Source organism: Convolutriloba macropyga, chromosome 3, assembly GCF_964194025.1.
Source record: "Convolutriloba macropyga chromosome 3, txConMacr16.3, whole genome shotgun sequence".
NCBI classification, from domain to species: domain Eukaryota; kingdom Metazoa; phylum Xenacoelomorpha; order Acoela; family Convolutidae; genus Convolutriloba; species Convolutriloba macropyga.
In genome coordinates this window covers 13,541,280-13,556,951 of record NC_134470.1, presented here as the reverse complement: position 1 = coordinate 13,556,951, position 15,672 = coordinate 13,541,280, and the positions used below count along the sequence as shown (strand labels likewise).

General features: G+C 33.8%; 1 protein-coding gene across 2 annotated transcripts in view; it reads right to left on the bottom strand.

Annotated features, from left to right (window-relative positions):
* LOC142335967 (heparan sulfate 2-O-sulfotransferase hst-2-like) overlaps nt 1-14,771 on the bottom strand; it is a 34,007-nt gene extending 19,236 nt beyond the window's left edge. The window contains exons 1-5 of one of the 2 annotated variants that reach the window (XM_075384390.1): nt 13,115-14,771; nt 8,626-8,703; nt 8,001-8,265; nt 1,806-1,891; nt 1,497-1,638 (exon numbers count right to left, since the gene is read on the bottom strand). In XM_075384390.1, coding sequence (XP_075240505.1) covers nt 1,497-1,638; nt 1,806-1,891; nt 8,001-8,265; nt 8,626-8,703; nt 13,115-13,191 — 648 coding nt within the window. In that variant the 5' untranslated portion in view covers nt 13,192-14,771. The remainder of the gene's footprint in view (nt 1-1,496; nt 1,639-1,805; nt 1,892-8,000; nt 8,266-8,625; nt 8,704-13,114) is intronic. The other variant, XM_075384389.1, reaches the window with a different exon arrangement.
* Between the last annotated feature and the right edge of the window lie 901 nt (nt 14,772-15,672).

Genomic DNA, 15,672 nt, shown 5'->3' with positions numbered 1-15,672 from the left:
TCAAAGTATGCAATCACTAAGGCCCCAGCCAACCCCTCACTGAAGCAAGCGAACTTATAATTTTGAAACATTAACAGAGTAAAAACAAAAATTGATACCAGGAATTAAATCCGAGAAAATTTTATCATGAGATTCAACTCGCAATAACTCGCAAGAGCCATCAGACAATGAAAATTAACCATGTAATGAAAGACATCAGAAACAGTACATGCAGAAAAAACTGAGGAAAAAAGAAGGAAAAATTAAGAAAAATTGTTACAAAATTTTTCAAAAAAAGTTAAATTGCTACCTCCTGACCATTATTGTGGGAAACCTTTAAAACTCTCTACTGCTCGATCATTGAAAAAACCAATTCCAGTCAACAATCAGAAAGGTAAACAACAAAAAATCGGATCTAAATTGATAAAAATTTATGGAATCAATTCCAGAAAAAATGGCCACGCATCACCTTGAAGTGGCCATGCCTATATAATAGCTGAAGACTAAATAGTTGAAAAGAAAAGCTATTGCGTGAATCAAATAGTGAAAAGAAATTCAAAAATAGCTCAAAATTGTATCTAAAAGTCTAATAACTGGCTTCAAAAGTTCAAAAATGTTCCTAAACGTAGTATTACTAGCTCAGATAAATGAGGCAAAGACTTTTGGCTAAAACGTTTAAGTTAACTTAGAGAAAACTAAAGAAATCGCTTTGAAAAAACCTCACGTAAAAAGAGCAAAATTTTTTCACACCTACTGTTCTCGCTCTCTCTCAGAATGATGCTTGAACAAAAACCACTCAAATTTTCTTTAGCTGCTTCTGTTCAGCACAATGATCTAAGTACTTCTTTTCAGGTGCGGCATTTCACTTCTACTAAAACATCATCTAAAACAGGAAGTCGCCGATTTAAAAAAATCACCATTACTCCTCGTCGAATCGTTATTATTGTCTCCAACATCGTTCGGGAGCAATTAATCACAAGAGAAAGAAATACCGTCAGAAAAATCATGTGAACCCGAAAAATCATGTGAATCATGTGACGATCACCCGAAAAATAAATCATCGTGTGATGCCAACAAGATGTTGGAGTGTGTCTTTTTCATTTCAAAAATGGGCATCATGTTTCGGAGCCTTACTGCATCTAAACCAATAAACAAAGAGGGTTGAAATAGGTTGAAATTCAGCTCAGCCAAATTTATACAATCTTTCAGAGTCCTCTTCATTATAAATACAAAGATCGCGCTCGATATAGCGAGATATAGTGTATGAATTGGAGAAATCGTGTAATATATTTGGGATCGATTATGTTTCAGCATTGCCCGCGTCACTTTTAACGCCCAAATGCAAATTATGAGTAATTATATCGTAAAAAAATCATTTGCGTGCTGATGAAGGGGGTGTCAAGGCTCTATGTCTACCAAGGGGGGAGGAGGGGAGAACAGATAAGATAATTACTTGGCTACTCAAAATTTTCAACTCTAGTTTTTCCTTCACAGAGAGGACTATGATTAGGACTGACCGTAGTGTCTCGGTACTTGCTGTGTCTCTTGTCCCCATGGAAAGTGTCTCCGTATCTTTTGAAGTAGTACGAAGACACCAGTCTATCCAGGGGCTCTCGCACCATGCTCACATGAACAACCGACGAGTCACCCGCACCAAATCTAAACAAACCAAACAGCATATTCAGAGTTTTAGCTCGTATCGTTCAAGCTAAAAAACTTAAGCTAAATTTTGAAAATTTGAGAATGATTAGAGCTCTCCTTTTTGTAGAATTGCTTCTCCGGGCGCTAAACGTCTTTCTACTTTGTCTGAAGTTTCTGATTCTTACCTGTGGAAGTTGAGATATGGAAAGTGTCCGTGAACAATGACGGGGTGTATGGACGTCCACGTGGATATGTTGTGTACAAACTTCATCTGAACAAGAAGACACAAATAAACAACTATAAACATGAAGACAAGGAATGCAAGAGTCTGCGTTTAGTATAAAACAATACAGCATTATTAAGAAAACACTTGGATTTCAGTGAGAGGTACAAGTTAGCATGTCAAAGGGAACGTAAAGTAATGACAACTAAATTGTAGTATTTTTATTTGAATTATGAAGTTTCCAAAAGCTTCCCAAATTTTCTAAGTAAACTTGAAGTCTCTCCATGATGAGATTATATTACATAGATTGCTATAAGTTTGACACTTATTATAAAATAACTCTATTTTTCATGACAGTTCGGAAAATTTATGAAATTTTCCCGGATTATGCAAAGAAATAACTGTTTTAGGTTAAGGGACTTGCACATGAGGTCAAAATGAACAAACTTTGCGCACACTTTGTACTCTGCAGTAGATATTATTTTTGAAATACAGGCGCACTGCTCTATATTTTTACATCTCGAAGAGAAGTATTGCTGGTGCGTCTTTTTTTGATCAGTAGTTTTGTTGGAGTGTATTTGAAACAGGAAATGAAATGCCTAAAAACAAAGTGTGACAACAAAGTTGCTGAAAAATAGAGAGAAGAGACAGTGATTTTTCATTCATGTTGGACTTTTGAGAGAGGGCGAGAAAGGTAGGTGTGAAAACTTTTGATCATGTGTGGCGTTTTCAAAGACGTTTTTTGTTTAAACTCCAATTTCTTCAGTTAAAGGTGTTTGTACTGTTTACCTAAAATAGTAATAGTGCGTTTGAAAGAATTTTTCGATCATCTGAAATTTAAAATAAAATTTTTGACTCACTTGAGAGCTATTTTTAGCATTTTTAACCGTTTTCGTATTCTTCTTTAATTTTTATATCATTTGGGGAGCCCTAGACAGGAAACTTTTCGATGAAATAAATCCAACAATTTTTTTTCTGTTTTTTTTCACTATTTGCATTTTTATTGTTTGGTTTGTTTTTGTCAGGTGTCGGGTAGGTAAAAGCCTGACCAGAAGCAATAATTTGTCCCACAATAATTGATGGGAAGTAACAGTTTAGCATTTTGTGCTTAATTTTGTTCAAGAGTCATGCAGAGAAAACTATATTTGACGCTGCCCTTTACCTCTTTTCCTTTTCCTTGTTTTTCTGTCAATTGGTAGTTGTTTATTGATCAAAAAGTAATCCTGTCGCAAAATTCTTTGTCAGTAAATGTTTTCAAGATGCAATTTATAATTAAATTTTTATGAAACGATTTATCAGTTTTTTTTGCATGATACTTTTCCATTGTTAACTACCCTGTATTTGTTTCAAAATAATTAGTATAGTTACTTAAGAGGTTCATAATGTCCATTATGATCTCTTTACACGTTTTCATGATTTTTTAAAAGTCAAAGTGAAGCGATGATTTTGATAATGCCCAAAAAAACTAGTGGAGCGATAAAGCGAGCGGTTGTGCTAACTGAAATTTTTTCACTCCAATTTTAAAGCAGAGTAAGAAAACGGTGTTTGAACAAAAATTTGCTTTGTATTATGTAAAAAATAATATGAATTATCCCAATTTTTCATGGTAATTTATTGTGGCAAGATTTTCCTTTGTTGTTTGACTTAAGATTGTCTTTTTCTCTGCATTAAAACGTTCTTCAAGATACTAGCTATTCGAAAAGCAAACCAGTATTCCGGAGAATACGACTTCGAGTCGTTTTCGGATTTCTTCCGGCTATGTTTTTTCATTGTTTTGTTTCAAATTTTTATGACTAGCAACGCAATATAAAAGTACTTAGGGGATTTCTCTTTCAAAGGGGGCTATTCCCTATCATTTCATCGCTTGAAAAGTGTGCACTAACTTCTCTTTCCGTGCTGACCCGGTACAGTTAGGCATCAGAGTTCAAGTTAGGCATCATATTGAAAAAAGTTAACCAAACTCCTTGGAATTATCAACAAAAAGTCGGCTCTATGAAAAAATATGAGGTACAAAAATACCCAGCTAAAGACCAATAAACCATAACTGGAGCACAGAAATTGTGTGCAATGAAATCTAGACGTATTTTAAAGCAAAAATTTTAAAGGTCGATAGAAGCTAATTAAAAAAAAAGATGATGACGTTACATTACCAGAGCTAGCAACTAAATGGGCTAAAAACTTGAAAGTTTGATAGTTATCAAACAATAAACAGTTCTGAAACTCTCTAGACGAAACAGCTAACAACATTTGTAGTTATTGTTTTGTTCGTCGGAATTGTATAGGATCAGTTTTTGAGCGTCGAAAATATCAGATGCTATAGTATTCTGCAGAGAGAACAAGAAGCTGCTCATTTTTTTAATTGAACTATTTTAATCTTTGTAAATGCACTAACTATCAAACAAACGGTTAAATTTTTTGTAGTACCTTTTCAACAAGAAACAGAAAATTGGTCCTGCGGCCTTGAAGTGGTGAGATATTTAAATTAACAGATTTGTGATTGATTTCGCGAGAATTAACGAATCGGTAAAATTTTGGTAACTTAACAGCCGTCATTTTGTTTCAGAAAAAAATGACGGCACCAAAACGCTTTTTAGCATCATGGCTTTTGAATCAGATTTTGGAACTTTTCAAATAACATATTTCTTTGTTTTTTCTTCAAATCAATAACAAAGGACCACAAATTTTTTCCCCAAAAACGTGTTTTTTAAAATTTTTACATTGAGAAAAATGCCTCTCCGAACGTTGGTTTTTGTTTGGAGATACTATAAAAACCAAATTTGTAAAAAATATATTGCCTAGGATAATAGAACCAAATTTTTGCACTTAAAGTGTATTTAGAATTATATTGTAAACAAGAGAAAATTTTTGGTCCCGAGGCCGATGAGTTCGCAATAATCGATGAAAAATGATTTATAATCGATTTGGCGGGATGATGCAATAATGCGGACAAAATTAATTAATTTTTACTTCTAGTTTTACGGCCCATCTAGTTTTACTGCCTTCGTTTTACGGCCCATAAAAACAGATGGTGAAAGTATAGGCGGAAAAATTCGAAACGTTTCTTATCCAAATCTAGCACTGTTATATTTGACTCGTTTACTGTGGAACATTTTTGTGTACAATTGGGAGTTTCATGAAAAAAATATCGAGAGAAGCACAATTGTCAAAGTACGAGCGTAGCACAAAAAAAGGTCAAAAACGAATATTTCAATTGAAAATTCTTCTCTAGGAAGAAATTTACAAAAAATGCAAAATTAACAAGTGAAATTAAAAAAATATTAACATCAGCAAACTCAAAAGACAAATGCATTCCTGGTGAGCAAACAAACAGATAGATAAGATTCTTGAATTCGCAATTACTGTGCTTCATCAAACTAATCAGCAATTTATGTTTTGGGTTTTAAAAAGCTAAAAATTTGCAGAAGATTTGACAAACTGTTGAAAATCTCAGAATTTAGATTGCCACGGACTACAACGAAAAATTGTTTGTAAGTTTTGGTCTTCTTTCTTAAACGTTCTTGTAGTAAAATTTGTTCGTGAAAAATTCAGAACTTCGGAGAAAATCAATTCTTCAGTTTCTCAAAAAAACAGGGAAAAAAGCAAAGTTTCACATTTTCCAAAAGTTTTAGTCGGCCGCTTTGCAAAATGTTGGAATATGGAATTTGATACACTAAGCATGCATCACAACACGGTCACAATTTTTGCATTTCACAGTTTTAGGAGGATTGAAAGCGGTTAATCTACGAGTTCTTATTGACCATGCACTAAGCATTAGAACTATAAGCAAACACAGAAAAATTAAAAAAAATAGCTGGCAGATTGCCAGAAAATAGCCGCAATAGCTTTGTAGATCTGTAGTCGCAAAAAAAAACACTAAAAAAGGGAGACCAAAAAAATTCGTGTTTTCATTGAAAGCTGATATGTTATATTTTGATTTAAAATCCGTATAAGTTTTTGCTGAACCTATTAGCTGCTCTCAAATAAACTTCATTTAGAGTTATACACACCCATTTGACCTTATCTCTTTGAATTTAAGTAAATAAAAGTCAATTTCAAAGTGAGAAAGTCATTTTTGAGAGTGAGGTAAGTCAAGTGTGACCAAAAACTTAATCACGCCAATTAACAAAAAAAACTCGCTCCACTAAGAGCGCAAAATAACATCACGCTCACACTCTAGATGAAATTGCATGAACGAATGAAAAAAAAGCAAATTTGAAGTGGTTGTGACGTAATATGGTTGTAACAAAAATCGCGACGACGAAACAAAAAACACAGCCGGAAGAATTCCGGAAGCGACTCGAAGCATCAAAACTTCACAAAAAAGCCGTAATTGCAGCTGAAGCCATTACCTTTTGTATTAAACCTTTTGCATGAACTCATTACCTCCTCAGATCTCATCTAAAAATTGTTGAAATTTAAACCACTGTCACCAAGAGAAACAAAATGCAGCAAAACTTGGTATCACTGAAAACGTTTTGTAACGTTAAAAAAGTCAGAAATAATAAAGATGGTGAAAATACTGATCGGCTGAAAAAACTGACAGTGCTATCAATTGCCCTCAAATAGTTCATGATTCTGATCTCAAAAACATCGCGAAAGCAAACGGCAGATAAAAATCTTAGAAAATAAGTTAAACTTTTCAAAAAAGAAGGCTCAGATTTAAGACTCAAAAAACCGCCAAAATTAGATTTCCAATCTCTGCATATAAAACAAAAACAACACACTTCTTCCGTGACGTATATACTCTCGACAACATGATTTCAAACTAATTCATTAATCATAGAAAAGACATAAGCAACAGAATAATAATCAAAGGCAAACAATCGTTTAAAAACAAAACCAAAGCCTGAAGAAAATGTCAATAAATAGTAAAACGTGGAATTTTTGGAAAATGTTTTATAGCAAACTCTCAGTACTGCCTTATGTTGAATGAAATCAATTGCAAACCAAAGAAATGACGAAAGTCTAAGAAAAATCTGAAATGATTCAAATTTTAAAAACTGAAAAAATCAATATAAAAAATATAAATGTAGGCGCCAGAACAAAGCTAGAATGATACAAACTAGAATGTCAAGAATTTGGACACAATGTAAGGAACACCGTAACAAAAAGACTAATTCTTGATTTTTGAAAGTCGCGAAACAAAATTTAAAATATCAAAGAGATACGAATACTTTTCATTGTTCAGCATTCGAGACATAGAAAAGATAAGGAGTCATCCGAGCCAAAGATACGTCCTCCTGAACAAAACAAAAAAAACAGAATTCAAAAACACGAAACATTGAAACGTTTTGCAAAAAAAATGTTCAATAAAGTTTTTTGAGACTGCGTTTATGAAAAAAAGTTAATGTTTTTCAAAAACTTAACAACAAAAAATGATGATTAAATTTTTATTTAAACGAAATTGAAGTCTCTCATGTTGCACAAAAAGACTACTTCTAGTAATTAAAACATACAAACAAAAAACTGAGAAAAATTGGGGAAAAAAAACTACCAGAATCTGATTAGCATACGTACAATTTTACAAAACAAAATTACATCGAGGTAGAAAGACGCGTTGAGTATATGAATTAACAAAGGGAAGTTACTATATCAACTGATTGTTGGAAGATCCAAAAATGAAGACGGCTGACAGATCCCAAAATGAAGAAATTACAAAAAAAGCTGTTCAAGAAACATGTGCAAATTTTGAATTTCAAACGCATTTTCAGGCTCCGCAAAACGCTGTGGTATCAATGTCCGAAGTTTACATTTCAATATAGCATCGAATAAAAATTATTTTTACAAAAAACCAAATTACAAGCAAAAAACTGGGGCACTGGGAAGAAAAAACAGCTAAAAACGGTTATCTGTATGTGCCATTCAGTCAAAAACTACTATTCAAAGTCAAAAAGTAATTCACTAAACGCAGCGCATGATCTAAAAACTTCCCTCGCTCAGAAAAAATTAGTTCACACGGCAATTTTACTCACTTTCGCTTTTAGGTTAAAACATCGTCTGAACGAATAGTACTTCAGGTAACAAAAACCCTTAAGAAAACCAATACTCCTCTTCGAGTCGTAAAAAAACCAAGAGAAGGCCAATAATAGCCCCAGCTATCGCTGTGCGGCTATTAATGATGCCACCATATATATAATCAATTTTTCAACACACATACCTGGTCTTGCAGGGAAACCATGCCAGCCACTTTGGAGAAGTTCGCAATTAACACACTCACTCCATTGGCGGGAGCAGACTCATAGAACAGATTGGCTATCGTAGTGCTACCTGTCTTGGGTACTCGATTGTAAACCAGCACTCTGATTGGCTCCTCTCTCGCGTGGTCACGTGACCAGCTAGACTGTGATTGGTAGGATAGAGATGATGATGGCGATGATTGGTCTTTGATAACTCTGTGTATCATTCCTGCGCTCTCCACGCCTCTGAAATTATTGTAGTTAAACCGTATTTATATAGGAACAACTTATTATTGAAATGTATAAATTAGATTTGAATTAAAGCTATAATAATTCATCAAGGTTCCTGTCTTAGATCATATTTACGATCTAACATTTCAATGAGGTGGAACTGTGTTCGACAGGTTTAACAATAAATCAAGACCACCAAAATTGATTAATTCGCTTTCGATGTTTTACTTTTTTTAATTTAACCGTTTCATGTTGACCAATTTTAAAATGAAATTTCTCATATAGAAATAATCATTAGCTTCGAATTATATTAGAAGTAGGGGGTGGGGGGGGTGCCTTAACTTCTAGACCCACTGATTTCTTAGTTGACGGTACCTTAGATTATATTCTGAGGGTAGAATTGATTGGTCATCAAATGAGCGCACGTTCAACTGCAGACTGAGGAGACCAGTGCTAAAATAAACAATAAACAACAAATCACTCAATGATTTTTCCACTAGTTTGTTTTTTTCCTAAGCACCCAAAGATCATATATGACGCCAACAAAATCATGAACAAGCCCGTCACAAAGCTCCATATGAGACCTAGATCAATTTTAAGTTGCCGGTGGTCAATTTAGGGTAGTCATAAATAATCCTAATTTGATTTATATGCAAAATAAATCAACCTTATTATTATTACAATACACTTCTATCGGTCCTTTCTACCTAAACCAAATATTCAAGGGAAGGAAATACATGCTCAAAAGATTTTTTCGATCAGCAGATTATGCGCTATCAAAAATTCAAAATAGAGAATCTTAAAAAATTTAGAGGAGCAGTTTTTCGAAAAACAGTTTTGCTCAGGAAACATATTATCAATACTTTCTAAAATAATCAAAATCTTCGTGGAGACCAATAAGAAAAGCTACAATAAGAAACATAGCTGTCAGATTGCCAGAAAATAGCCGCGATAGCTTCGTAGATCTGCAGTCTCAAAAAAAAACAGTAAAAAAGAGAGACCAAAAAAAGTTTTGCTGCCTCTATTAGCTGCTCTCAACCTTCATTTAGAGTGACACACACCCATTTGACCTTATCTCTTTGAATTAAAGTAAATAAAAGTCAATTTCAAAGTGAGAAAGTCATTTTTGAGAGTGAGGTAAGTCAAATGTGGCAAAAAATTTAATCAGGCGAATGAACAAAACTCGCTCCACTAAGAGCAAAAAAAATGACGTCACACATGCACTTCAGTTGAAATTGCATGAACAGATCAACAAAAAACAGATTTGAAGTGGTTGTGACGTCATATGGTAATAACAAAAATCGCGACGACTAAATAAAAAAAACATAGCAGGACAAGTTTCAAGGTACAATTCAAAGAACTTTCATTGACTAAACAAAAAAACTAGACATCGAATGGACTATTTTTGAATTGGGAAAACCATTTCTTAAAAAATCAGATCAAAAAAATTAAAAAAAAAAACAGAAAATCAATGTCAAAATGCCGCATGTGGACAGAAAACCACTAGAAAAAAAATGAAAATTTGGTTGAAACAAAGAACTAGGAATAGAATGAACTATGAATGGATTGGTAAAACCATTCAGAAAAAAAATCGACCAAAAAATCGTATAAACAGCAAACATCAAAGTGAAATTGCCGCATGTGAACAAAAAACCAGTAGCGAGAAAGCGAATTTTTGATCAAACACCGTTTTCTCACTCTACTTTAACATTAGAGCGATAAAAATTCACGCCGCAAAACCATTCGCTTTTTCGCTTCAATTCCTGTTTCGGCGTGACCAAAATCACTACTCCAATTTTACTTCAAAAATCATGAAAATGTGTGAACAGATCTTAAAAAAAACATAGCAGGACAAGTCCTGACGTATAATTCAAAAATTTTCATTGACTAAACAAAAAACTGGACCTGGAATGAACTATGAATGGATTGGGAAAAACATTTAGAAAAAAGTCCGGTCCAAAAAATCGAAAAAAATAGTAAAAACCAAAGTGAAATTGCCGCATGTGAACAAAAAACCACTAGCGAGAAAGCGAATTTTTGTTCAAACGCCGTTTTCTCACTCTACTTTAACATTAGAGCGATAAAAATTCACGCCACAAAACCATTCGCTTTTTCGCTTCAATTCCTGTTTCGGCGTAACCAAAATCACTACTCCAATTTTACTTCAAAAATCATGAAAATGTGTGAACAGATCTTTAAAAAAACATAGCAGGACAAGTCCTGACGTATAATTCAAAAATTTTCATTGACTAAACAAAAAACTGGACCTGGAATGAACTATGAATGGATTGGGAAAAACATTTAGAAAAAAGTCCGGTCCAAAAAATCGAAAAAAATAGTAAAAACCAAAGTGAAATTGCCGCATGTGAACAAAAAACCACTAGCGAGAAAGCGAATTTTTGTTCAAACGCCGTTTTCTCACTCTACTTTAACATTAGAGCGATAAAAATTCACGCCGCAAAACCATTCGCTTTTTCGCTTCAATTCCTGTTTCGGCGTAACCAAAATCACTACTCCAATTTTACTTCAAAAATCATGAAAATGTGTGAACAGATCTTAAAAAAAAACATAGCAGGACAAGTCCTGACGTATAATTCAAAAATTTTCATTGACTAAACAAAAAACTGGACCTGGAATGAACTATGAATGGATTGGGAAAAACATTTAGAAAAAAGTCCGGTCCAAAAAATCGAAAAAAATAGTAAAAACCAAAGTGAAATTGCCGCATGTGAACAAAAAACCACTAGCGAGAAAGCGAATTTTTGTTCAAACGCCGTTTTCTCACTCTACTTTAACATTAGAGCGATAAAAATTCACGCCGCAAAACCATTCGCTTTTTCGCTTCACTTCCTGTTTCAGCGTGACCAAAATCACTACTCCAATTTTACTTCAAAAATCATGAAAATGTGTGAACAGATCTTTAAAAAAAACAGCGCCTCAATACACTTCAAATTCTTTGAATTGTAAAAACCAAGTGAAGGCCAATAATAGCCACAGCTATCGCTGTGCGGCTATTAAATACATTTTATAGTTGGTCCCTAAAACATTTTTTTGCTTTGAAAAGTCCCTCAAACTGCCAATACTTACTGTATCTTAAGAGCACGCATTAGCAAAAAACATGACGATGTACAGAAAAGGAATCAGAAATTGCATTTTTACACTTTGTTACCTCCAAAAATGTAATAACCAATTTTAGACAGTGAGCATACAAATTTCAGTAGTTACGAAGTTTTGTTATGGTTTTCTTTAAAGACTTTGGAAAAGTAATGAATAAAAAAGAGTTATGAATAAAAAACAGTAATAATTTTAAAAAAAACATTAAATTGTTTTGGAAAGATGTGATAGCCTTGAGCAGCGATTTGGTACAACATATAAAAAAGAAATGTTCAAACGCTTTCTTTGCATTGCTTATTTCTTTATCAATACAGTGACTCCCATTTTTGATTTTTTTATTTCTAAGAGTTTAATTTAGAAATAGCTTTCTCAATGTAAGTGACGTTCCGTGGCACCATATTGTTACTAGTCCTCAGGTCTGTGTCAAAAAAATTAATAAATAGATTGTAGAAATTTTTATTCAACTCTTGGGGCACAAATTAACCTGAATATGCGGTTGCAGTGATTAAGTTTCTCCGTTTTCAAAAGATTTATTTAAATAACCTTTCTACGGTAAATTTCCAAAAACTGTTAGTTTTTTTTCTAATTTTTTTATGGACGGGTACATTAACCTCTAATTTTTTCCCTCCGAAGATAGGATATCAATTAAAAAATCTCAAGACAAATTTAAAAATAAAGAGCAGCGTTCAGATTTCATACTAGAAAGAAAGTTTACATAACTCTTGTTTTCTAGAAAACAAAACAACTTCAGGCAAAAGACAGATATAGCGGAGACAAATATTTAACTATGATCCTTAGAAACTGTGATCATTAGCATTGAGCTAAACCAAGACTGGAGCATTTGGCCATGCCTTGGAGTCCAGCGGATCTTTATATGAAACTAACACAGCCGATCAAAATATTACGACTGAAGTTTTTAGGCGTGCGTCTGAATGCTCTCGTTTCGTCTCATGTTCTTAATTCGATTCTAACTTCTTTTTTTCCGGTGGATTTCAAGAACTTCGAATACTAATCATTACCGTCATAATTTTCTAGATATGAAAGAGCCGGTTTGATATTCCAAAAAAAAAACAAACTTTTCCAAGACAGCGAAAATTTTATAATATTGCTTTTGCTTCAGTTTATTCGCTAAAATTACAACAAAAAATGAAAGCCAACCCTGTTGCAGTATCATCGATCATATATGATTTGTTAGTTGTTATACAAGGATCGCAAATGATTTAATGCAAGTTACAGAAATATTGCAGCAGCTTCAATTAACCAACTATGGGTTTTCGAATGCTTGCATTCTTCGGGCAGTAGTATCTATCATTTATGATTTCTTTGATTTCATAGAAGGATCATGTATGATTTCTTTGAAGTTATACAAGGATCGTACTAGGCAATACTTTATCATTTGTATGACATCTTATATGATGCTTGTGACTACAAAGAAATTTTAACAACCCGGGCATAAAAAAAACGGAAAACTATATTTTATTGTAGATTAAGACAACTATTCAGGCCACCTTACAAACACAATGAATACTAAATATTGTTAGAAATCAACTTTAAAATCCAATTTTGTCAGCTAAAAATGCGATTTGACATCACTTAATTTTTTTAAGCGTAGATAATTTTTTTCACAAAGATCATTTAAAATATTCAACCGCTTTTTTGTCTTTATCTCAACAATTGAAGCGATATTTTATTCAGCTGCTAAAAATTGACTTAAGCAAAGTCGTTGAAAAACGATTTCAACCAAACTTACAGCTTTGTGTAGAACATCATTGAGGTGCAGAAAATAATCAACATGACGAATCGGAGCACGTAACGAGTACCAATCATAACTGATTTACTAACTATTATTACTAATAATCTAGTCAGATCAATAACAAGAGAGCGCTAAATAACTCAACAACCCAATCAGGTCGGCGAGCCACAATTGGATCAGTTTTTCTTTGTTTTGGGGGAAATTAGGGTTTTGTTTTGACTTCTAGATTAAATGGTCAAATATGCGATCTGCCGTGTCTGCAATCTTGAATGTTAGGCGAACCATATACCATAACGACCATAACAAGATAAGCAAGCTACGAACACGTTAGGGACATAATATTAAAGACTGGACCCCCGGTGGGTTTTTGCACTGGGCGGGGTGTTGGGCAAATCTGGTTTGTTTATGGAAAAATAATTGATCTGGGGTCTTAATTTTGGAGGATTTGAGGAGCGCTGGATTGCGTTGGTCGTCTAGTTTGCTTTCTGGGTAAATGTTTGGCTCTGTTTACTATAAATATGTTCATAATATGAACATGCAGTTTTAAATGGAAGCGGGACTCTTTAGATCTGGGCGGAGGGGAGGGGCGGAAGGGAGGGAGGGTGGGAGTTATAAGTAATATTTGGGGTGAATTGAAATGATATCAATTATATGTTTGTTGTAATTTGGTATATCCGCCTAACTGTGTTTGAGACGCAAACATTCTGTATTAACTGGTTTATAAGTGCTGTTATAACTAGTAAATTTGTCTTCCGCTATCAGCTGTCGCCCTAATGAAAGCCACCTGGGGCAAAAACCAGATTGCAAGGCGGCAAAAGTTAAATAGAGAATAAAGGTTAGAGAGACACGAGTTCTAACTAGAGCAGACAAATTAGACAACTAAATCGAGTACCTTCAAGTACCTTTTGTGACTAACAGCTCATAAACTAGTAAATTATAAATACAATTATGCGCTAATTAAAAAGCAAATAATCGAAACTTAATGATCTGTGATTCGAAAGTGATTAATTAAACACCCAAATTGATAAAAACTTATACCAATGAATTTATGCTAAACCGTTGTTTAACGATAGTTACAGCAAAATCTGAAAATAATCTCCTAAAATCAAAGTAACATGCGAACCTCTTATTCGCTGAAGTAAAGTAATACATTTTGCTATGATGACTTAATCGTTGGATATTTGATTGTAAACGAACCTGACAAGCGATTAGAAATTGACTGATCTAAATATAATCGGCTAAATGAGAAGTATGTTTAAGGAGCTGCTAGGTATTTTGTCACTTTGATGATGAAAGCAGTAACTGCTCTGTGATTGGCTGGTTATTTGAACAATTTAGGCGCCGCAAATATTTAACAGGAACTAAGTCGAATTGGCGATAGTGTCTCCATTAACAGGATAAGGCTATTTGTTTGTACATCAACAAAGAATTCTCCCATAGTCGTTCACGCTAATTAGTTTTCCATTAGATCGACAAACATCTAACAGCAGCTAAGTTTACCGCGGCCCGTGTGATAGCTATAAAGGGTGCTTTATCTTGACTATAACAGCATTATAGCTCTGTACAATAATATAACAGGGTACAAAGAAAGCTTAAAAGAGCGTAAGTTATTGCACTTGTGTTGGCGAAACACTAAATTTGTAGTTAACAATCTAAGACTCTAAATCTTTCAATTATTATCTAAACATGCCCCAAGGCAGATTGCTTCGAGATATAGAGAGCAGTTTGTTTCCACTGCAAATAACCTTTTGCCTTACTTTGAGCATAAAACAAGCCCAAACTCATTTTACGATTGTATAGAACAACCAACTATAGACTCCTTCGTCTGCTTAAGCGCTGCGCTTAACCACTTTGAAATGCACACGGCCACAATTTCAGGGGGAGGGGTCGGTCAGAATTCGTTAGCAGCCATTTTGGAGACTTACTTAAATGGAAAAGCTTATTTATTCTGGTAAAATAGCTCAATAAAATTTAAACTATGGCACACATAGTAATTTGGTTTAATTGCTTTTCTTTTGGGGGAGATTTTGATCTCGTTCTTTTGAAGTTTAACCCACAGATGCTCTCATATCAAATATGTTAAGATTGCGAACCCATAAAAGTCGAAACTTTTCACGTTTTTAGAATCCTTTTCACGTTTCATTTCAAATTAACGGCGTGAATTATTGACACAATAAGGGACCAATCTGAAAGAATTAATCAAAGTTTCAACTTTGTAACAAAAGTGCGCCAAAATAGGAACAAAAAGGCTTAACTGGCTCTCAATTCCAGACAAAAGCAACAAAGTTTCAGCCGCCTGGCATCCAAACTTCCCCCTAAGGCGGTTTAAGCGTCTGTGAACAATAAATTTGCTGAAAACAAAGTGAAACTTAAAATAAATTACTCAGCTTTTGATGGCGAGCTATTAATTGTAGCAACCCCCGCCCCTCAGATTTCTAAACTTATACCACCCACGCAAAACAAAAATTAGAGTGATTAAAATCTTTATCTTTTAAGTGAAATTAGATACAACTACAAATGCGTGAATTAATACGTAAAGTCTAAAATTACAATTT